This window comes from Lissotriton helveticus, chromosome 4_1 (genome assembly GCF_964261635.1).
Source record: "Lissotriton helveticus chromosome 4_1, aLisHel1.1, whole genome shotgun sequence".
In the NCBI taxonomy this organism is placed as follows: domain Eukaryota; kingdom Metazoa; phylum Chordata; class Amphibia; order Caudata; family Salamandridae; genus Lissotriton; species Lissotriton helveticus.
The window spans coordinates 1,789,210,984-1,789,236,211 of NC_136063.1; the positions used below are offsets into that span (position 1 = coordinate 1,789,210,984).

Sequence of the window (25,228 nt, forward strand, 5' to 3'; positions counted from 1 at the left end):
TGGAAACCACACCTTGCGTCGGAGCCTAACTTTAATTATGCTCACACACTGATGTCCCACTTTTGCTAGCAGGTGAATCCAGTATTGGAGTGATTTGAGGATGAATATGCGATGCACACCATTGTCTGTGACTCTGAACTCATCCCTCACTTGCCAGAGTGCAGTCAGTTTGAGGTTGCTGGCCATCTTCATAGTTACTCACTCTTTTTAGGAAGTCCTTCCACTTGTTGGAGTTGGTTGCATTGGAGTCAAATATCTGCTTTTGTTGCTTTTGCAGTTATTCTGTTTTCCACTGATCATGGGCAGTATACTGATGCAACCGATTGGCTTTTGTGTCACTGTCATGTTTATTGTTGTCTGACCGTCTTGGGTGCCAGGAGAGATAGTAAGCTGGGTTTGTGCATCCAGTTTGTTTTTCTGGTTAAAATTGGTATTTTTGAAGCTACAAACCCATTTTTCTATTCTGAAGGTGTATCCATATAGATTGAGGTGAAAATGGATGCAACCCCATTTGATTGCCAGGGACTCTATATCCATATGCACATATCATTTTCCGGTGACAGTGCATGGCTGATGAAATTGGTGGGCCTTCATCCGTCACGTTCTACATGTTGCATTGTGTTAGACTTGGCATCCTTGCTATGGTTTCCCCTGACTTTGTACCTTCTTAACTCCTGCTGTGATAACTTCATTTTTGCCTACTATAACATTCTGGGCACTTTATAACTGCTAACCAGTGCTAACATGCACATGCTCTCTACCCGTAACATTGGCTTATCCACAATTGGCATATTTAATTTACATATAAGTCCCTAGTAAAGTGCAGTATTTGTGACCAGGACCTGTAATTTAAATGCTATTGGTGGGCCTGCACTTCAGTAGCCCTTTAGCCCTGTTTCAGGCCTGCCACTGCAGAGCCTGTGTGTGCAGTTTTAAACTGTCATTTCAACCTGGCAAGTTAACCTACTTCCCTGGCCCAATCTTTCCGTTTTATTACATATAAGATATCCTTAAGGTAGGCCCTAGGCAACCCTGTGGTCAGGGTGCAGTGTACTTGCAAGGTAGGACATGTACTTTTGAGTTTTACAGAAACTGTTAAATTAGTTTTTCACTACTGCAAGGACTCTCTCCCCCATAGTTTAACAATGGGATTGCCTTAAAACATCTTCTAAGTGTCATTTTCAATTAGGAGTTTGGTGTTTCGAGACTCACATTTAAAATTACAACTTACTGTTTAAATTGTAAGTCTGAAAATGCCACTTTTAGAAAGTTGGCATTTTCTTACTTTACCCATGCTGTGCTTCTGTCTGTCTGTCTGAATACATATCTGGCTTGGGTGACAGCTTGGCTTTGTGCATTACCCTTAGACAGTCACACGCAAAGGTAGCTGGGGTGTGACATTTGCAGTCTGATGGCCCATCACCAGGCTGAAGCGCCTTCCTGACATAGATTGGGAGGGAGGATTATGTGCCTGAGTTGGTCCCACGGAACAAAGCTGCACATTTATCTTACAGTGTCCTCTTTTCTGCACAGTAACATTATTCCTGTGACCTTTTGTACATATTCGGGTGCCTGACAGTGTTGGATTAGTTTCTCTGAAACTACTTCTGTTTCCATATCAGGCTTTTTCAAAACATTATCGTGAGGCCTCGAACACCTAGTACAAGGCCTTTGAACAGGATGTACAAATGTCATTCTATTATCATCCACAGGGCTATCTACATTACCATAGCATTGCTAATCTATACGTACATCGCAAGGATGCTTCTTATTATAAATAATAAGCATCTCCGGGATTAGCAGAGGAGACACCTCAGCTTACACCGAGGGTCCCTGTATGCTATGGCTCTGCAGAACAGCTATATGACATCTCCGTGAGCCGTGTCCAATTCATGACCAAGATGGGGTCCTACATTCTCTCTCGCCAGGCAATGGGTTTGGACCATCCCATTAGGGGATTCTTGGTTTACACCTATATACACTCTAGACATGTAGGGTTTACACCATGGTGGAACTGAATCTACTATTTACTCGTTTGCTGCTTGTAATCACTTTCATTTGCTTCTGTCTATTAATTATTGCAGCGCATGTATTCTATACAAGAGTAACGCTGGTTCAATAAATATATTGAAAACTTCCCATTGTGTATTCTCTGTATATTTCTCTGCAAACAAAGAATCACGAGTGACTGAGCAGAAGGGTTCTAGATCTGTTTCCATGATCCCTGAGTGGTCAGGGTTGTCATGGTCAGTGGTTGCCAGAAACCATTCACTCATTGTTTGGGTTAAAGGATCTTATGGTGGCACTGTGAGCTATCTGGACTCTAGGCCAACATATCCTACGGGAGTGCCCGGAATCAGTCTGGGCACCTCAACCAAAGTTTATGTTGTTCATCAAACGTGCAGATCCTATGGATCAGTGGGAGCTACACGACAGGAGGAGCTGGCACTTGCATCTGAATAGGACTATGTCTGTGCCCACACAAAGAGTTGCATACCCCACGGTAGTGAGTCTGGAGCCAGGGCAGGTAAGGCAGGGACCTTGTGATCTTCAAATGCCTCTTTGAAGTCTGCTCCCACTTCAAAGGCACAACTGGGCATAAGTACTGGACCCGGACACCACCATGTCAGAACTGTGCTGGAACCAAAGACATTCTGCCAGGAAGAAGAGCTGTTGTGCTGAAGGAGGGACTGCCACTTTGCTGCCTGCTTTGCTGTTTCGGGCTGCTGGCTGCTGCTTCTTGTCTGGGACTGAGAAGGACTGGACCGGCTCTATGCATTGTTGATCCCAAGTTTCTCCAAAAGCTTGCTGACTTGTCTCCTGTTCTTAAAGTCTCAATCTCATTAAAGACTTCCGTCAACTTTCCTTAAGATGCTGGACTGTGAGTCCAGCCCTGGTAAGAGGTGCCAATCCAGTCCTGTGCCTTGAAAGTGGGCTCTGCAGCTGTTTTCCTGAAAAAAGCGACACAGTGATGATGTTGCGCTGATTGGAACTGACGCAGTGTCCTCCAATACCAATGTAGTGCTGATTCAAGGACATCGCTCTGCGACTACGCGGATACCAATTGCGAGGTTCAACGTCGATGCAGTGCCAACTCGAAGACATCACTGCGAGGTTCGACATCAACGCAGCTCCGACCCAAATGCTTTCCTGTGAGGCTCACTGATGACACAGCACTTGCATTGTAAGGGGTTCAACGGCAATTCAGGACCAGACTGTGAGGCTCGTTTTAGACACATCGACCTAATGCATGAATTGGAACACACCCATCGAGTCTTCGATGCCAATGCTTGCTCCATTCAAGATACTTTTTTAGCTGGCCCTCTTTGGATCCTGTAGACAGCCTGCCTTCCATTGGGGTCTGCCTGAAGCTTTGGGTTTTCCCCATTCTAACATGACCTCAAGTAACCCCTAAGCTCTATTCGCTTTTAAGCACTATATTGCTGTTTAGTCTTTGAAAATTCATATCTCAAGTTTTACTTATTAGATTTTTGTCAATTTGCTTTTGTTTTTGTCAGATACAAATTCTCTTTTTCTAAATTGATGTGGAATCCTTTTGTTGTGTTTTCACTGTGTTACTGTAATTTAAGTGTAGCATAAATACTTTACACATTGCTTCTTAAGTTAAGCCTGACTGCTCTGTGCCAAGCTACTAGAGGGCAAGCAGAAGGTAATTTAGGTTGTGTATCTGACTGACCCTGACAAGGATTGTAGTCTCTATTTGGACAGGGTGTCAACCTCTGCCAACAAGTGACCCAATTTCGAACACATTGGTATTGCTCCAAGCCCAATAGAGCTGATGTTCCCAATGATCTCCGACTCTCTCTTAGGGTTGAAGCAGGGCATGGTTGTGTATTGCTGCCTTGATGTTTTGAAAAGCATCTTCCTCCTCTTTTCTCCAGGTCAATGCAGTTGAGGTCTTTGACTGGGCAAGTAGGTGTCGAGTTACAGGCAGCTTCTGACTTCTGGAGGTTACTGGGGAGTCTTGCAACCTTCATTTCTGCAACTTTAGTGGGGGTCCACTCTTGTCCCTTCCCCTGAGAAGATATAGCCATAAAATGACAACTCCTGCTGATGGAATTGGCATTTTGCTCTGTTTACAGTGAGTCCCATGTGGTTTATTTTCTGAAATGCTGCTTTCTGCCTATGACAGTGTTTGTCTGTGGTGTGGCATAGATTAAAATGTCATCACTGACATGTAGTACACTCTCCAGCGATGATAACACTTCTGTGATTTCATTTTGAAATACTTCTGCAGCTAAAGAGATGGCAAATTAAGGCGGCATTACTCTGCATTCTTCACTCTGCTCTATCTGGTGGTTTCCTGAGTTGAGATCTGACTTTGAGAACCAGTGCAACCCATTGACGGCATTGATGAGATCATCAATTGTTGGAGTGATGTGCAGCTCCCTTCTGATGGCTCTGTTGGGGTGTTTCAGGTCGACAAATATCCGTATGCAACCTGACTGTTTCTGTTTAACTTTGACAGCCATTGAGGACTCTCAGGAGGTGGGCTTTGACAGCTTGTCTATGACCCCCGGGTCTTTGAGCATCTGGGGCGCTGGTTCCACTGCCGGGCAAAAAAGGAAGGGTATCCTTTGGGGCCTGGGAGTAGCAGGTTGAATCGTTGTGTTGCTATAGAGCAGGCTTCTAAAAAATGTAGCTAATGAGCTATTGATGGCTCTCTAGCTACTTGTAAGTAGCTCTCCAGTGTGCAGCCACCCTTCTAAATTAGAAGCTTTTGCTTGGTCGAATTAATAAATGTATACCAAAATTCTTGTATTCAAAATGATAATGTGTTTATTTTCAGAGCTCATGAGCTGATATTTGGAGGAAAATGGGTCAGTTCCTAAAAATATATGTAAAACTGGTATTTGGGTGGCAAATCATGTGGCATTAAGGAGACTGTTTTCAAATGCTATTACCTTGGTATCCGAGACATTGTAGCTATGGATGTTATGTATTGTCGGTGTAGAGGCATTCCATATTGACAAAGCCTTTTTTTCATTACTTCTGGCAACCATGCATGATGCACTGTGGTAATCGCTGGCAGTAGCCTTGCATATGGTGGCCACTAATGTAATATTGTCTGATGTGGACACTGTTACAATACTAATAATATTAATAGCTCTCAAAGAGTTTCATTCAATATAAGTAGCTCTCATTACAGAAAAGATTGGAGACTCCAATACAGAGTGATCCAAGTGGGGTCCACAACGTCCCTAATTCCTGGAAAATATGTTGCCATTTTGCAACTATTAGCACAATGTTTCTGTTTTGTATTACTGCTGCAACTTGGACTAGGCTCTTCTGCTATGAGCAATTCAGCAGCATTTCAGTTCAGCTGGAGGCAATGAAGAAAGTGTCTGCGCAGATGGTGTTGTCATGGGATACTTGGTAGTTGAAGATGCTGTTGAGGAGAAAGAGTTTGTTTTGTCCATAGGTAAATATTTTCACTTTTGTGTGCCGCATGGTTAACCTTGTTTGCAGACTGATGTAGTGATTTACCCATTACGCTGATCGATGTTCTGCTGTTGTTTATCTCCATGATTAGTGACCTTGCTGTGTGGATACTGCACATTGGTCATGGCTTACCACAAGAGCTTTGACTCCCAATGGTGGAGGAAATGAGAAAGATATCATCTTCATCTCAGTATTTATAATTATCTTCAAAGATCATGCTTCACAGGAGGGCGCTGCCTGTTAACGCCTGGTCATCATGACATGCACTTCTTGGCACCAGCCTATGCCTCGACATTGGTGAGGTGCTGCTTGGAGACCTTCTGTGCAGACTCTTGCACAGTGGTTAGAGCACTGGCAATTGGAGCAAACTTTACCTTTTGCTGGGCACTCCACATGCTCTCTGCAGTGGGAGGCCTGCTTGCCTCAGTTTAGAATGGAGGCATGGAGCTTGTTTAATTGTAGCAGCAGAAATCGCTTCCGACTTGACTGATCTGGCATTGCAGGGCTCTGATTTAAGGGTGAGATTCTAGAATGCTTGCTCCATTTGCTATGCTCAATCATTGGACAGTTCATGAGAGCGAACCAGTGTGATGATTTTGTCCCGTTTTATGCCACGTTGCCACAGAATTTGCTGTTTAAGAGTGCCTGATTTGTATCCCTATATATTTGAGCCCTCACGTCTTTCTGAGGGTTGTTGTTTTTTATAGGTGCGCACAATTCTCTTAGTTATGTGGAAATAATATCAGTGGATTCTCCTTCACGTTGCCATGCTTGAAAAAGTGGACCTCAAAATCGGTTTCGCTTGTGAGCCACAATATTCATGTAGTGCTGCCATTGTGCTATTATTGCTGGTATCATCTCTTCGGTTGTGGAGACTTCTGAAGTGGCAAAATATTTGTTGGACTGATTAGTAGATCATTAATGATCTTTTTGTTTCGCTATCAATTTGTTTTGTGGCTTTGAAATATTTGTTGAACAATCTGGCAACACATATGTGCCTTCCGGGGACTCCAGCTCCTGGATCACTGCGTTTGCTAAATGGGGTTTGCTGATCCCCTAAACCAGATGCAATGGTTGTCCCCACTGCTAGGGGTCAGGGCAGGCCATGTGTGGTTCCTGAGCTGGATTTTTATTGCTACTGGTGGTATTATCCCCTTGTGTGCCTGGCTGTTTTTAATCATTGTGCCTCCATTTGGTCCAAAGACTGGATACACTGCACAGTGGCTTGATAGGATTTATGGGTAGCTAGCACACTTGTTTTGTGCTGTTCCTCTGTCCCCATTTAACATTGCTTGCAGGTTGCATGTACAGATGCTTTTAGTAGTTGGTGGGGCATTTGTATGGATTAAATGGTGTTCAGCTCGGTACTGCGTCTTCTACATGCACAATCATGACACTGCCCCATAACACTCTTATCGTTAGAAAATGGTGTGTTTGAAACATCCTTGGTTCTGTACTAGCACTGGACTGGCTGTAGGGTTTCCTGGAGGCCTCCTGCGGCCTGCGATGGCATTGGATTGCACGTGTTGGGCAGGCTCCAGTCTTTCGCATGTAGTGTCAGAATGATGGTGTCTGCCAGTCATGTTGGACAGGAGGTTTAGTGTTACTGATTTTGGTTGGTAGGCTTTATATACCCCAGCTCTTCATTGTAGAGTTGTGCTCCAAACGGTAGGAAAAGTCTGACACCAATGGTGGGGAGAGCAGTGACTGGACCGCTCTCGTGCAACCTTGAATGTCCACTTCTATTCATTGATTCCTCGCTCACCGCATCCGACGTCGGGATGACAGGATGCATGTATGCGGATGTGACATTTACATTTTGTGTCACATGACACTCTACACATGACAGGGCAGCGAGTTTACCCCGATATATTGTTACAAATGAAGGACTCGTGAAATCTGACTAAGCATGATCATGCTTCCAACCTTGTCTCCTTTGTGGCCCAAAAATGCAGGTACACATTTGTGAGCATCTTTTTGTATGCCACAAACAAATGCCAGTTTTCTACTAATTAGGGACACAAATCTTTATTTTAAATTATTGCTGAGCCGACTTTCTTGTAAACTTTGACAACCCTTGTGGAATGAACACTTATGCTAAAATCATTACTTTATTTGTATTGTAGTGCATCCACCTGATGTGTTTACAATATGGAATGGAGAGGTTACAGACTGGAGGCTCTCACCAACTGCAATTTATCAAGTTTTTTGTCTTAGTACATTCAATGCAGAACACTTTCTTGTACAGAGTCTGAAATGAGAACAAGCAAAGACATTGATCCCTGTTTGCAGATACCTTTATGGCTATGTAAACCTGTTTCTACTAACTTTGACAAAATATGTGCACAGCTTTGACCTTGAACTAAACCAAGCTTTTCCTATTGTTTGTACTTCTTATGTTTCTGGGGCCCTTGTTTGGTCAGAGCTTAAACAAAGACAGCATGCATGTTCTAAGGAGCTATTTCAGCAAATTTCTACAAGATTTTTCAGTTGCATTTACAGTGATATCCCAAACATTAGCTCACAAAGGAAATGACAAGACCTGTAGAAGCCTTGCAGAGTGCTTGGAGCCAGCAGATCTTTTTGTAATCTGCTGCATGCGGTAGACATGTGCAAGGAGGGGTGTGTTTCTACGAAACATTGCTAACTCTGAGGCCATCAGTAAAATCTAGATGTGGAACATTATGATTAAGCTCTAAATAAAATGGATAGTTTTAGTTAGGACAAATTCTTCAAGATGTAATTACGGCATGTATTGTGGCTTTCAATCTGGGGTGCTCCACCTACCTTTTTCTGAGATGTTTTGCATGGAAAGTGTTTTGATAAACACCTTTCATTGTTTAACAGATTTAAATGGAAAATATGAAAACGAAAAATAAACCAGTTTATACAACGTGCCAAAATGTTTTATGGTCCTTGTTGAATAGGAACCTGATTATGACTTTGGCAGTGTGGAAGCAGGCGACTACGCCAGGGCCTCTCTCCCACACTGCCAAACTCAACCTCTACTCACCCACCCGCCAGATTACGAGTTTCTTCGTTCTCTGCGGGCGGTGCTTTGACGGTCTCGCGGCGGTGCAGTTTACAGGCTCATATGTGAGCCTTAGAACTGCAGCGCCGAGGGAGCACCAAAGCAAATTCCTGCACGGCATGGACTGTGCAGTTCATGCTGTGCAGTAATTTGGGTGCATGCAAACAGGGGGGGCACACTATGTGCCCCCCTGCATGTATCCCCAGACCCTGAGGCAACAGGGGGACCTGTAGGGCTCCCTTTGTTTCCTCACCACCACCCTTTTCATGGTGGGTTCACTGCCATGAAAGGGTAGCAGTGAGGAAAGTCGCAAAATGGTTGATGATCCTGCAGCGGCACCGCCAGCAAGTTTCAATCCTTAGACTACTGTGCCCGCCGAGGGATCACGGATCCCCTAAGTTTGCGGCGGTACCATGGTGGTCCGACCGCTAGAGCCAGAATGTGGTGCTCTGACCACAGGTGCGGCAGTAGGTGCACTGCCACCACTACGCCACCCCGGGGTAGGCGGTCCACAGACTGCAAAACTAGGAATCGGGCCCTAAGTCTTGTCAAATTATATGTAATTGCACAGTTTATATAAAGGATCCCCATGAGCTCTTGCCATCCCAGCTTAACAGTTAATTCAGTTCCTAAAACCAGGCTGCATTCGCCCATAGGTTCCTGATCAACACCATTTTTGTCAACTAGATTTACTTTATTTCCAAATTGAAATACTGTATTGAACAATGCGTTTTACCGTGAGCTTTTTTTGGCCAATATTTTATGATTCTTTTAGTACTCTTAAAATAATTTTCAAAACTGGTATATTTGAGCCAGACAAACCCTTGGAGAAACATCAAGGACTGATAGAAGTATGAATTTACATATGTCATTATATACATAAATGATTGATCAGGAGAAATGTACAAAATCCTAAATATTTAGAAAATGATCCGTTCCGTCGCTTGAAGGAATAATCAACTATTTCCCTTTATTATGCAAGCGCAGCCTCAGAGATACCTTTTATCAAGCTCTTTTCAAAGCTATCGAGTTTAAAATAGAAAGCAAAATTAGAAAGCAACTTTCACCAACACTGTTGCATTTACAAGAGGACTAAAGCATTAACAATAAGAGTGGATAACAAACCAATGAAACATGCTCAGTAATAAAAACTAATTTCATCATAAGCCTCCAGTGCCACACACAATGGGTATATCGATTGGGTGGTATTCAGTGAATATTATACTCTGTATGCAAAGCTAAGTAGTATACAAGAGCTAGCAGCTTAGATTGTGGTTCATTGACCACAACAGCCCAATCTTTATTTTTTCATGGGTCAACAGATTGCATTTAATTTCTTAATGTTTTAACTGGACATTGTGCTGCCTTCTGTGTTTTTTTATAATTGAACTCCTGATGCAATATTTTCAAAACATTTCTGTATTGTGTTTCTTCAAATAAGCCAATGTTTCAATGTGAATGTGAGAGTGAAGTCACCATTCACATCTGTTGATGTTTTTGTTTTGTGCATGACATCTGATCTGTTACTGGTTGTCTCATTGCTGGTGCGCATGTGATCTATAAAAAATATGCGCTGATATTTTAACCCATTTAGTGCTGCCGTCGGCCTTTGGACGTTGCGAGCACTACCTCTGTAGTGCTGCGCACGTCCAACGGCTGATGCGGCCCCACCAGTTTCTTAGAACTGGAGCTGAACGTTCGACGCAAGAAACGGGTTAAAGTACTGTAATGTAGTGAAAGAGGCTTTTTATAAAAATATCCAAAGCAGGGTGGCATTCTGGAACTTACACCCATATAGCAGGATTTAATACTGCATAATGGTAAGTTAGGTGCCACTCTCTTCAATATTCACTGGAATATGTAATGGCATTGAGCTGCCTGAAGATACACGGTGCAAAGATTTCAGAATTTCTTAGCTTGGAAAGTGTTAATTCATATATGCTGACTGTTGCATCACTTGAGTTGGCAATTCATTTCTCATATGAGGAGTTCAGGGTCTGCTGATGTGGGCAGCAGGGTTATGTGCAAGCAGGTAATTGGGCCATGATGGTTTGAAAACACAGTGTAGTCTACAAAGTCCATAATTTGTATTCGGTCTCTGATGAGTAGTCATTAGAAGAGGGACAAGATTACCAAGATATATACATGGTTCGTAACCGTGCCTCTAATTATGTCACAGCGATACCAAAGGGGATGATGGATGTAGAGTTTGCGCAAATAAAACACTCACCCCCAGTCAACTGATCTGGGTTTAATCCATCACCATTCTTTAGCTCACTCCACCACCCCAGGTCAGACATGGCCATATGCAAATCAGTCTGACCCTGTACCTCATGGGAACAGTCCAGCCCGAACTGCCAAGCCATGTCTTCCCTGGACCGGAAACAAGCATCCTGGGACCGGTTTCGGATTCATAATCCTCATCAGCCAGGCTATCTTGAATTCAGTGGTAGAGTGAGCAAGGGACTCACGTCTGGGCATACCCTGCCAGATTAGGGCAAACAAAGCGATACCAAAGGGGATGATGGACGGAGCGTTTGAGCAAATCCAACACTCAGCCCCAGTCAACTGATCTGGGTTTAAATCACCATTCTTTAGCTCACTCCACCACCCCAGTTCAGACATGTCCATATGCAAATCAGTCTGACCCTGTACCTCATGGGAACAGTCCAGCCCGAACTGCCCAGCCATGTCTTCCCTGGACCAGAATCAAGCATCCTAGGACCGGTTTCTGGCTATCAGCCGTCTTCAGCCGTCTTCTACGCATTTATCTCCACTTATCACACAGTCTTGGTATCATACAAACTTAATCCCCAATACCCCTTGAGAGCTCTATGAATTGTTCGTCCAGTTTTGTGTAAAAGAAACAGTTATAAACAGAGTTATAAACCCAGCTGAAGTGCTGATGTCCATTACGGCATCCACGGGGTCACTACACCTCAGGGAGAATGCTTAGAATTAATGCAATGGTCGTGATAAGATCCAGCAGCCGTGTACAACACGTGCAACTGGTTTCCAAAAGCACAAGCAGCAGCAGTAATGTATCCTCAATTACCACACAGTTGTGAGAGCGCTTTAAGTAGAGCAGACTGGAAGGGTTCACTCGAATAGCCCTGGCAAGAGCCGGAAACAAGGCTTGTCCAACGGGGCTACACAGTAACAGGGTAAGGATCCCGCAACACACAAGGGCTGCGAATCCCACTTCAAGAGGTCACAAAGAAACAAGCAGTTTGTGGTGCCAAGAGCACCCCTACTAGTCCTCCTCCCGTCTCAAGTTCTCGGCTCCGTTCCAAGAATCAACGCACCCGACCGGCACCTTGGAAACGGTCATATGCCTAAACGTGGTGACGTCACACGCATCACCGGCCCAGCACTCATGGGAAAAGTAGTTTTTTCCTTATCTCCTCTACAGAAGCGAGACCAATTGCTTTTGGCAGCCATGATGCGCCACAACAGTTTTACACTCATTCGTGCACTGAAAATGTTTCTGTTTCTTATGTCTGTTCCAGCCAGGAAGACTGTGTTTCAGGCCCTCATTACTTCTAGGTTTTACTTTGCCAAAACTTTGCACCTTGGACTGACAAACTATGTCATTCATAGACTTCAGGTGGTCCAGAATGCAGTGACATGGATGCTACTTAATCTTCCTCTGAGAACCTGGATCTCTATTAACCTTCATAACCTGCATTGGCTTTCTGTAAGGAAACAACTTTTGTTTAAGACTCTGGTTCTGATGTACTGAGCTTTCCATTGGATATCCCAAGATACCTGCCCACTAGAATTAATCTCTACTGCCCCTCTAGGAATCTCTGGTCCTCTAATAGGGCCCTAGTTAAGGTTCCCGGAATTCACCGTACTAGAACTGGGAGGCACTCTTTCTCCTTTCTTGGTCGCTCCGAGTGTATTAAACTTCCCCTGGACCTTCGTTTGGAGCAGAACTTCAAAAGAAGTGGAAAAATATGGGCTCTTTGCTCAACCTGAACTGCATTACTGGAAGACTAGCTCTGGAACGCTCCGAGGAGCATCTGTATGCTTTATAAATCACACTCATCATCATCATCATTAGGTCTTACATATTTTCCTAAATTGTTGATGTAAGTACTATATTTACTGCCAAATACAAGTATGATCTTTGCAGATCATGTGGAGTATGAAGTACTAACAGTTCTTTGTATTATTTAGATCTCTTTTTCCATGTAGTTAATTTAGGACAGACCATAGATCCAAGAACCAACTAGCTTTATGAACCTCCTTTGTCATAAAATTCTTTGTCACAGAAATTGTCAAACTGAGTAGATGGAGAAATTATAGACATGATGTAGTTTTTTTGTTGGTGTTTTATTGTAGGGTTCTCCTCCTTTTAAAAAGATGGCAGCTCTATCTAATGTTCGTACATATGAAGCAAGAAAATGTTTTATAAATACAGAATGGACATTTGCTAGCTGAAGTAGACATCTCTGAGCACAAATAACACGTGGCAATAGATGCCCTTGTTGAAGGATATTGCTGGAGAACATGATCTAACAATATCCAATGCTTCAAAGTATTGGATGAGTTTTGTAAAGAGATCCTATCTAACATGGCATAATAATAGTCTTGATCAAGGAACCTACCGACATCCACGTTATTTTTTTGCGAGGGATGGGGGCAACAAAGCATCAAAGAAATAATCTTCATGAGAAAGCATTTACTTGTTGTTATAAGGTTAGGTAAAACATTTTGTTTGATATGAGCACTTCTGAAACAAGCATGTTGTTATCTCATAGGAAGGCTTATTTCTCTGGGTGCCTCAGTGATTCCAGAGCATTTTGACAGCAATGATTTTAATTGTATTAAGAGTTCTACATTTGTTTTTAATGAGCATATATGAAATATGCTGAGTGGATGTATGTTATGTTGTAAACATTCTTTGGAAAATTTCCTTAACTAAAAAATACGGCTTTGCAAAGACGGCCCGTGACCAGTATGAAAAGTTATCCAACATGCATAACAACATGACAAAGTTATATGACAATCTGGGAGAGTACTTCACTTTTGACACAAAGTCGGTCTGCATTGAAGAGTTCTTTGGTGATCTCAGCAACTTCAGGACCCTTTTTATGGTAAGCAGAATTCACTTTTTTGTTTTATTAAACTAATTTTGTACTTCGAAAAACAAACATTGTTTCTGCTGTAAAAACTCACCTGCCTTTTACTATAGCGATAAAAGGTATTGTTGAAAATCCAATCCGCCTGAGTTCATTTGTTTATTTAACCAGCTGTCAGCAACATGGATCGCTCATTTTCTTTACTATTGATTGTTACTTTACTCCATTTTTAAAAGAAACTTAACATGTTTTAACCCAAGTTTGAGAAATAAACAGCAGTTTATGTTAAAATGCTACTGTTTTTGGAACTGATTCAAAAAGTTATTGCGTAAATGTTATAACTCACACAAATATGTTTTTTTTCCCAATTTTCAAACATCTAGAATGGCACTTAATAAAATCATATGGTATGTATAGATTGTACAAATAAAGAACGTTTTTTTGCTAGACAGATGCATAGCTAGCATAGGCCTATTTCGGTGTTACACAAGAATATCAACTACCAAATAGCTCGGGCCTGAATATTTAGGCTGAAATATTGAGAAACAAAAAATCGTGAAGGTAAGTATATGTAGAGGTAAGTTGACATATATATATATATTCTTGAGAATATAAATATCTTCAATGAATGGTGATGTGGAGTTAAGAATTCTACATCTATTCTTACCTGTATGAGCCTACCTTCACAATATTTTGGTCCACAATATGTATGCCTCAATATTTAGGCCCTACGCTATTTTTGTCTTCAGTATTCTGACATACAGTGCCTATTTCAGTATGCTTATTCATTAATGCTAGACCTATGCATACATTGCGCATGTAAATAGTTATTAAATGAAAAAATATTTTTGTTTTATTTGTCTATTTCCCAAAATCAATATTTCAAATACATGTCATGGCTTTCTGTAAATTCTGACTGGCATTCTTCAACTTATGTTTTTTCTCCATGTACCCCATATTCACTTTAGAGAATAGTGTTCAACTCTATTTAAAACAAAGATGACAAGTTGTATCATTCCAGCATAATCATTGCATTTTGTCTGATGCTGTTTTCAGTGACTGTCTGAACTCCAGATCCACTAAAACAGTATGAAATTATGCAAGTCGGTCCTCTAATGTTGTCATTGAATGAAGTGAAGAAAATCTGTGTCAGACCTCCAGACTATTAGGAGCTTTCCATCCATTCAGTTGATCATCTAGCTTTTGAACTGAGCGTGGACTATCTATAACCTCAAATACACAAGCTCACAGCAAACAGATCTGTAGTATTCAGACTTTCTTGTGTCACACCATTTCAATTAGGCTTTTATAATCAACAATTTTTTGGCCTTAAAATATGGGGGATTCAGAGGGCTCCTTATTTTTAGATGAAAGGCCCCTTGTGCAAGCTGACCAGAAAGGGTAACTAGCGACTTGAAAAAGTGCTTGGAAGGTGATTGCTCATAATTAAGTGTGAATTAATTTCTCTATTTTAATCTACAGAAACCAAATGCAGAACCTAGGGCAATTCCACCTATTTCCACAGGTTTTGCATCTGTCGGTTTAGCAATTGAAATCAAGGCTCAATCATGTAAAGTTTCTGTACATAAAAATGAGAATATTTGTAATATATTGGAAAATTAAAAAAGTTGCACTGTAAATTATGAGAAACCGCAATTACATAACAGGCATTACTATGCATCTATTACCACGCATGCCTTTACTATGCATATAACCTTACCACACATGCCTTTACAATGAAAATTTAAGTACAATGCAGGCAAGCAGTATATTGATTGTTGGCTGGCCACCCCTTCGCCCTCCTCATTGCTGGGGACTGACGCCAGTGGGCTTCCCATGTGCCTGCCCGGACATCCCTTGACGGGTGGCCCGTAACAGCTTGCCGACAACTACGAGGGGGGAAGTTGGTGTGTTCGCAGAGTGGATGGGCAAGCTTTGTTGCCTCTTGGTTTTGCATCTCTCCTCCCCGGCCCGGACTGCAGCCTCAGGCGACCTCATCTCCACCCCAGTGGCAGTGCCCGCTCTACCGGGCGCAGGGTCGGGCTGCCCTTCATGTGAAGGCCCAAGCAGAGTCTACTCCTTTAGCGCTACTTGGTGGCGGTTGGCCTATAGAGATCTCCCTCCTGGTTGGCCCTGTGAGCCCTGCTGTGTCTGCCACTTCCTCTCTATCTTTCGGGGGTCGGACCTGGACAGTAATATATTGGAGGGGCCTATTCCTCTTGGCCCATCATCGTCACCCTCCCCAATGCGCCTCTCTTTGCACCTTCTCCATGCTTTGACCCTTGGCCTCTCCGGTACTCTCTTTTGCACAGCTGGGTACTTGGTCTGCTTTCTCCCAGCTTCCAGGCCTCCTACAAACAGGGGCAAAAAAGACACTGACTTTGCAGCCGCCCGCGACAACCCGGTAACTTCTTTGTAGGCTGAGGTGACAACGCACTCGCAGGAGGGCTCCTCATCTTCTTCGGCGCCCGCTGGGTCGGCCCTCTCCGGCGTACTGATCACCCAGGCATTTATGTCCTCCTTTCTGCAGGAGATTAAAGATGAGATTGGCGCCCTCCAGCAGGATTTTAAGGCTGGGCTCCAGGACATCCACAAAGAGGTCAAAGAGATAGATGATGGGGTGGATGGTCTTGAACGTACGATGGACACCTGGCCGGAAGACCTTGAACACCTATAGCACAAGGTATCTGAGCTCGAGGACCAAAACATCCCCGTACAGCTGAAGCAAGAGGATTTGGAGAACCGCAGTTGGCGGAATAATTGTAATCCTTGAGTCCTCGGGATTTGGGTAACCCGAACACCTCCCTTGAACGCACAGGTCTGTACCTCAAGAATAGAAAATAGACCTGTCTTGGTATGTAAACCAGCTCTTTATTACTGCACGGTAGTACCAGATGAAACAGTATACAGTACAATACAGTGTAGGGGTAACGGTAGATGGTCCAACAGTCCTCTGCACGAATGCCAGTCCTAGCATCCACCAACAGAGGACACCGTGCTAATCAGTGGCCGACAATGCCACTCGATAAGGGTCGTTCTCTTCAAGTCGTCCTCCGCAGTCGTGTCGGTCCCGACACTCTCCAACGGAGGGCAAACAAAGACAAAAAGAACCGACCGTCTCTCCAACGGAGGGCAAACAAAGACAAAAAGAACCGACCGTCTGTATACGGCCTTATGTGATGTTCCTGTTCCTCTCACTCGATAACCCTCGAGCGGGGACTGGCAATGGTTAATGAGGGGACGGAGTCCCAAGCGCTTGATAACCCTCGAGCGGGGACTGGCAATAGTTCTAGGAGTGGACGGAGTCCCAAGCGCTCGATAACCCTCGAGCGGGGACTGGCAATAGTTCTAGGAGGGGACGTAGTGCCAAGCGCTCGATAACCCTCGAGCGGGGACTGACGAAGTTCTATGAGGTGACCGAGTCCCACATGCTCGATAACCCTCAAGCGGGGACTGGTAAGGTTCTAGGAGGGAACTGAGTCCCCCGCGCTCGATAACCCTCGAGCGGGGACTGCCAAAGTTCTAAGAGGGGACGGAGTCCCAAGCGCTCGATAACCCTCGAGTGGGGACTGGCAGAGTTCTAAGAGGGGACGGAGTCCCAAGCGCTCAATAACCCTCGAGCAGGGACTGGCAGAGGTCAACAGTGTGGACGGATTCACAAACACCCGTGATACTAGGGTCCTGTTTGTAACTTGACGCCTTCCGGCAATAGCGTCCTAGGCTTCCACAACTCTCACTCGCAATACAGAGCTCACCTTCCTTGAAGCCCCGGCAATGCGGTATCGCGTCTCTGATTCAGAATATACAACGCCGACTGCTGGCTTCTTGGTTGTTTTTATGGTGACGCCCTCCACGCGTGTTCACCTCGCTATGCTCTCTGGTGTAGTTCTGGGCGGGGGTGGTTCTGGGACTTGCGGTTCCGTGATCGGGTTTCTACCGCAATTCGCTATGGGGCTCCGATATGTGTCATAACAATAATTAACGCATCAGAGGTGTTTCTTTGGGTACGGAAGGGGTGAATATCTTGAAATACACTACAGACTTCCTGCATGCTGTAAGGGAGGGTGAAGGTCCCTCCCTGCCAATGCTTGACAGAGGAGCGATACAAAAGGGGATGATGGACGGAGTGTTTGAGCAAATCAAACACTCACCCCCAGTCAACTGGTCTGGGTTTAATCCATCACCATTCTTTAGCTCACTCCGCCACCCCAGTTCAGACATGGCCATATGCAAATCAGTCTGACCCTGTGCCTCATGGGAACAGTCCAGCCCGACCTGCTAAAGCCATGTTTTCCCTGGCCAGGAAACAAGCATCCTGGCACCAACTTGACAGAGCGCATTGTGTAGCTGGGCCCCGCAATCGCCCCGAATTCATTCCGGATGTCATCACGAGAATCCACTTTTTCGCCGACAGGGAGGCCATCCTTCGAAAGGTACAGGGGGTCAAGTCAGTCTCCTACAATGGACTGTCCATACAAATCTTTCAGGACCTGGCTCCCTCCACACTCCGAAGAAGCAAGGAGTTCAAACCTGTAATGGACAAACTCAGAGACCTTGGGATTAAATACCAATGGGGCTATCAGTTTCCTCTGATGTTTACCTGGGAGGGACGTCGGCGGAATCTTCGGTCCTTGCGAGAGGCTCCTCCATCTTCTTTACAAGGCTGAAGATGATGACCTCCTCCCGTGCTTGACTGCCTGGCGCTCTACAGTCCCTCTTCCTAAGTCCAGACGCCGATCACTGGGACTCGAAACCTCACAGGCCAAGCAGGAAATCATCAGCCATATCCCCTCCTTGAGTGGCTCCCCTTCACTTCCAATCTAGATACCTGGATTTATGCAACTTTTCACATTGCAATTTCAGCTCTGACCCCCGTCTGGTGATCCCCATAACCAGTGCCCGGTGGTCTGGTTGCCTTTCGCTTATCCCACTGCTTCACGGGATGCGGACGGCGGTGGTCTTGACTCCCTGTTTGTCTGCTCCCCCCCCCCAACCCCCACATCGGAGTCCCAAAGGAGAGTGACGTCTCCGGAATGGTCCACCTTTGGGATCCTGGACTGTCTCCATTAGACTCTGTACTCACTTGGCCTAGGTGGCCGGTTGTTTTTTTTTTCCACTATTTCATCCATATCTTTTTTCCCCTCTTCTTTCTCTATTGCCCCACTTTGAACGTTCCTCGGCTAGGGGCAGTGACACTGCAATCACTCGAAGGTGGTTTGGGGGGTCCAAGCTCATAAACTGTTAGTTGCCGCCTTTTAGGAAAGTGGTAGAAATACGACCAAAGGAGAAATTTGGCACACATAAAGGAAAAGTTTTCAAGAGCAGTTTGAAAAATAGCTTCAACTAATAACTGTAATTTCTGCATGGTGTGGCATTTTAAAGCACTCGTCCTATGGACTATAAATAATAGGTGCTATTATTCTCTAACTTAAATGTATTTAAGGTACTTACCATAGACAGGACAGGAGTCTGAGGAGACCGTGCCGAGGTTTGAACTCATAACCTGTAGATTACAGCATACCTCAGTAAAATGTGTTTAATTTAAGAAGACATTCTTATAACGTATTTCATAGAGCGGTAACAAGAACCTAACAAAGGTAGACTGGGATTGAAAGGGAGACATGATATAGTTTTAAAACGGATAATGGTTGACACACACTTTCCATTGTTCAACATTGTGGAACCAACTACTCTCTATGACCATATATGTAGCATCCTTGGGCTCTTCAGTATTGTGCAATAGAAGTACTAGTAGCTGCTAAAACAAGCCTTATTCTAAACATTCGAATGCGCATCATCAGTTAAGGGATGTAAACAGTACAAGATACAGTTAAGTTTCTGCCCGCTGTTCAGTTTTTACAGGTGTGAAATCTCTATATTTTCTTTGCTCATTTCCATTATTCTGATTTTCATTTACTTTAACCATTGTAAGCAACTTAGTCAAGTGGAAAATTGATCACACAACGCATAATAGTACATTTTTTTCTTAGCCTATATTACATTAATATTGTAGGCATCAACTGAATACCACCTCAGAGCATTTAACATTTCATTGATATGCAAATACCTATTTCTATTCAAGAGTGATAAGCCACCATCCAGTACTATATGAAGTTTATATAATCATACTGACTTTGCACAGCTGGTGGCCCATTCGTCCTTTCATCTTAAGGATCGCACCAGTTAATTAAATGGTTCTTTCACCAAGTCGTATCCGAGCAGCAACAGAAAGTAATAATTGACTGACCTCTTTCTACAATTGTGGTGGTAATCCCGGAGCAAATGCTGAAATGAAAGTAAATCAGAATGCATTCTTTGCCATTCAGTCCGTGGGTCACAGAGATAGATGAAGAGCTTTAAAATGTCTGAGTTCATGACACTTGAGCATCTCAGACCACATTGGGATCCACGTCATAAACCCAATGCGAGTGGGATGTTTGCTGGATGTAGATAAAAAAACATTGAGAATATTGCTTTATTAGACTTTCTAATTAATCCGGTAAATGCACAAGGATTAATAAAACTCATATTAAATAAACATAGTAATCAAAGAGGGAACTAATAAAAGAATGAAAAAAACATAAGATAAACATAACAAAATAATGATTAGAAAGCAAAAAGGTGCATATTTTCAGCAGCACAAGTGAATAACTTTGGACACAATCTACAAATACATGAACTAGTATTACATGCTAGAAGGCATGCAAGTGACCAGAGATACTATATTTCATTTGATAAACAGAAATATAGCATTTCTGTTAGAAAACCATACTACTACTATTATTTCCTAATCAGATTCTTGCGTTTAGAAGCAATATTGAAAGCTTTTGTTATCAAATACAATTGTGTAAGGACTCAAATTGAAGCTGGGAAACAGAGAAACACAAGCAAAATAATTGAATTGACATTTCATCCCTACGACAACTGTCTGGACTTTAATAATCACCAGAGTTTTCTGTAAATTGTAAATTGTTTGCTGTTAAGAGTGTATACCTGGAGAGTTGTTTTAGTTGCAGGGTTTGGAATCTGAAATCAAAATTAGCCCACACATCTCATTTCACCAGTTAGACGTAGGGAATAAGATAAATATTTCTGATTATTCTATGTATATTGATCAAGAAAAAAGGTGGCGCGTTTCCATTTTGGATACAAAAATGAAGGCATATCCTTGCCAATTACAATAAGGAGAATTATTAGAGCCTAATGCACGGTGGTAGAAATGCCATCAACACTCACTCAGAACCTGGGATCGCAGTTTGGCCGCCTGGACTCGGGCCAATTTAGCCTTTCTTTATTTTGAAGTTGATACAATCTGTTGCATTATTTTGGATAGCAATATACCATACTAATTAAGTGCTCAGAGAAAATTCACTTTGGGGTGAAAGTTGTCTAACTAATCAATGTTTTTTATTACATGATTGATAAGGAAGCTGTTATCGCCAATTTTCCTGCGAACTTTTAGTACCAGTTGTGTGAGATAATAGAGATGTCTTTAGTTGGAATTGTATTTAACTCACTGAAAAAAAACGTAATTTCCTGTCAGGCAGCTTAATAATGTCCAAACAAAGTTTCCGTGGTCCTTTTGAAAGATAACTAGAAGTGAGACACCTCATTGTCAAAGCAGTGTGTCAAAAGTGCACCAGAATGTGTTTTCCACTTACTTGGTGGTACTTTTTATGTGCGTTCTCGACCAAGCGTAGATAACATCTCCCAAGGATTACAGGCAAAGGAAATGGTGGACACTGTCTCAGCTTAGATCATTCTTTAACCTAAGTAGATAGACGTTTGAGAGATTCAAAGTGCAATAACCCTTTTGGATGTGCACATGATGGCACCCACTTTCAGGGATTTTAATTCTATTGCCTGGTTGGAATTATTCTTCATGTACTGTTTGGAGTTTTCTTTGTCTTTGATATTTTAATTATTTTAACTTTGCATGTATACTTACATTTTGCTTTAACTTTTTGCATTATTCTGTTTGGCCCTTTTCCTTTTAAGTTATTGTCTCTCCACAGTAATTGCCATTGCAGTTGGAGAATCGGGCTTCCTTCTCCTCACACTTGGCCTGTTTCTGTTGCCTCTCTCGGGTGTCTTCCCCCAGGCTGAGGGCATATCCATTCAGTTACTGGGCGATGTACTGATTAAAGGTTACTTGATCCTATTGCTGATGTGCATGTGTTGAACCTGCTGACACTGCACATGTAATGCACACCTTCAGATATTAGAATTCTGTCGCCCATTTTATTCAATGTCCTTGCGAAGTGTTTGAGATTCTGTCCAGCACTACTTTCACGGTTATGCACTGCAAAGGTTCTTCGTTATTTTGAAACTTTCTGTTTCCTCATTTTGATTACTGATACCAGGCCAGCAGTGCTACCATGTACACATGCAGTGACGCAGCTAAGAAGTCCCTAAAGTAAATGTTGATGCTTATATAAAGTGGGCGCACCTCTGGTGCACAAAAATCAAGCATCTATGAATGTATTGACTTCAAAGAGTATGGTCAGTGAGTCCGTCTGCCTCTTCCCCCTGATCCCTACCCATGACCCTTCTGAAATACAGCTATGATTGTTCACCCTTCCCTGACTTGTGTCCATTGACACATTTATACTTACTTGGTTTAATACACTGGATACGTTTTGTTTTAATATCATATTAAAGGCATGCTGCCACGTTGCCTCTTTGGCCGATTGTGCTGCCCTTCTTTATGTATTATAATTATAATAATACGAGTAATAATAATGTGTAATAATCTTTTGCGTAGCTTTAATATTGATGACCATTTTGACATTCTTTTCATCACACAGCTGTTGTGTATATAATATTCCAGCTCCTAAATAACAGTTTCCCATAGATTCAAAATCAATACCCTAGACAGACTTACTGGCTACAGAAGTGGTGTGGCGTTGACTGCTTGAGATTATCTGATTATCTCCAGCCTCATCTGTCCCTCCACCTGTCTCTTACTCCAACTCCTTACTGCACTAAATGTTGGATAGGATATGATTATACTGACCCACTGGTATTGTCCACAACTTTGGAGTACCGTACAACATGACAGTAAAGCGCCTATAAACACACAAGTGGTTACAATCCTCATAGATTAATTTGCCATTCTAAACGTATTCTAGGAAGTATTGTGAGCCATACATTTAATATTCTTTTCTCTTCCAACTCTAAATTAGCTAAACTCTACAGGCTCATTTCTAATCCAAGACAGATAATATAGTCATTATGAACTCCTTGGAAATTACATCTCAAACTTTCTCTATAAAGGCTGCTACCATCTAATCGTTTAGATAGTGTGTCAAGTTCTCACCAACTACCTTTCAAGAAAGTCTTTCTACCACTTATCCTCCTTTTTTTTCAGAACATCCTACTAGTAGTGCAATGCATGTGCACAACTTAATCATTTAAGCTGCTGGTGCGATAACCCTTCTTAAGTGATCCAACCATTCCAAGCAATATCCTTCTACTCGTATGGTTCCTCGGAGCTTCAAGCTCCAAACAGCACTTGTAAATATTCAGAATTTCTCTGGCAGAAAAATTATGACCACCAAGTTTAAGCAGAACATATATGACTTCTATGTAAATAGAAAAAGAAGTTTCTTCAGACCTGAAGCGTTTATTTTAACAACCATATGTGACGAAATTTTGCTGAAAATAGCCAAGTCATTTTTGTGATCCCATAGAACTCTGGGATCCCTTGTGTTGTAGAATATTTATCACCCTTCAGTGCAGCTCTGTAAAGATTTTTTTTATTTCTTTCTTTCACAAATGTATTGCATTTGTAACTCTCTCTACATCCAACTTAACCTCTGTCAGCTTTAGACACCATCCCTTTTACATAACTTGAGGAACTTCTGAACAGCTTCCTTCCACTCAGCACCCCTAAAAGCATGGTTTAATCAGTATATGATTTCTCCTTGAGCCTTGTCCTCTGACTCAGCTTGTTAAAAAATTATAGGTTGTAGATAATGCCATCTGCCATATTCTCAGTTCTTCTCTCCGTCTGCCATAGTTCTCCAGAATTCCAGCAAGCCTTAGCATTCCGTTTTGAATAAAACTAACACTGACACCTCTGCCCTCACTACCTTCAGATCCCTCTCTATTCTCCACTTTCAGGCCACGATTCTCAAGAAAGCTATTATCAGTCGGGTATTCAACTTTCTAGGATCATTGCTCTGTAATATGTCCAATGAAGCTTCCACAAGAAACTGAAACTAGGAAATGTCATTCTTTCCAGTCATCATTTCAACCATTGTACCTTGGTGTTCTACAAGGATCCTAAAAGTTGCCCACCATTTCCAAAGTACATATACCCCTTTAAGACCCATCATCAGATTTTTGGCATCACTTTCCTTATGTATGCTGATGAGAGAGCGCAAATCGAGAAAAAATAGAAGTGCACCATATTTACAAGCACGTTGCATCAGTTTAGTAAAGATTACATAAGAGTGTCGAATTTATAGAGTGAAAATACATAAGTGTTTAATTAAAATAGAATGCATATATCAGTGTGAAAAGCTAATGTAGAAGTGTGTAGAGATGTTAGAATGATGTTGAAATCTCATGTTATGTGGCTGTTGTAGAGGAGAATGTAATACTGCTAAACGTAGAAATGTGTAGGCCATATGGCAGTTCACAGAGAATGAAAGGTGCTGTTGCACTCTCACATGATATGGATTTTAATGTTGTTGTAATTCAAAGTATTATTGATCATAGAACTGAAATATATGTTTTATAGAAGTGTTTCATATAACCATTGTGTGTAATAAGTTAGAATGCTGTTTAAACTAAGAAATTAAAGGTTTACAGAGTGCACAGGCCTGTTTCATGTAATTCTAATAGGCCTGAATAGATAAGGTCATTTCTTTTGATCTGCATGTGTTAGTTAGAGGAAGGTCATGTTAAGCATAAATTGCGGAGCCTGCTCGAAGGTTTACGACTTAGAAGATACGGTGGGGGCCGGAATTTGGGGCCCACTGTACAAGTGTCTGTTTGCAGGTGCAAGGAGGTTCCAATCAAGAGAGTGATGAATAGAGTTTTGTTCAGGGAGTCAGGCACAGGCCTGGAGGAGGCTTCAGGAATTTCCTGGGGGGTACCGTCCTGCCGGAGAAGAGCCTGAGAAGCAAGGTCAACGCTAACGATGGGCCCAGAGGAGTATCAGCATGGAAAATGCCAGAACTGACACCATGTGAGGGGCGTCTCTAAAGGGCGTTTCTATTGTAAATGTGATTTTTTTATTAGGGACAGTACCCCTGGGTGGAGTTAGGGCAGATGGTCTGAGGAACCTAAGAGAGCGGATGGGTAGGCAGATAGGATAACTGCGAGACACCGATTCACAACGAAGACTAAGGGAAGTGAGTGATCTTCTTTGGAAGTCACCACGGCTGACACCTTTTTAGGTTAAGATTTTACTAAGTAGGGATGTCACTTAGTCTAGAGTAGGGACAGTCTAATCTGGATTTTCTTCCTTTCTGTAAATGACTCACAAGTTACAGCTTGTGTCTATTCTTGCAACTCTGATGATTTTTGAATTGGTTTTGGTGATATTCTTCTGCCGACTAAGAGCATTTAGAAAATTTATGTTTGTATTGATACCAGTAAATCTTTTGAACCTTATTTTGAGATGTTTGTATCTCCA

General features: G+C 42.6%; 1 protein-coding gene across 2 annotated transcripts in view; it reads left to right on the forward strand.

Moving 5' to 3' along the window:
• DIAPH2 (diaphanous related formin 2) overlaps positions 1–25,228 on the forward strand; it is a 4,230,744-nt gene that overhangs the window by 3,320,011 nt on the left and 885,505 nt on the right. For both annotated transcript variants that reach the window (XM_078688424.1, XM_078688425.1), the window contains one exon: positions 13,432–13,596. In XM_078688424.1, coding sequence (XP_078544550.1) covers positions 13,432–13,596 — 165 coding nt within the window. The remainder of the gene's footprint in view (positions 1–13,431; positions 13,597–25,228) is intronic.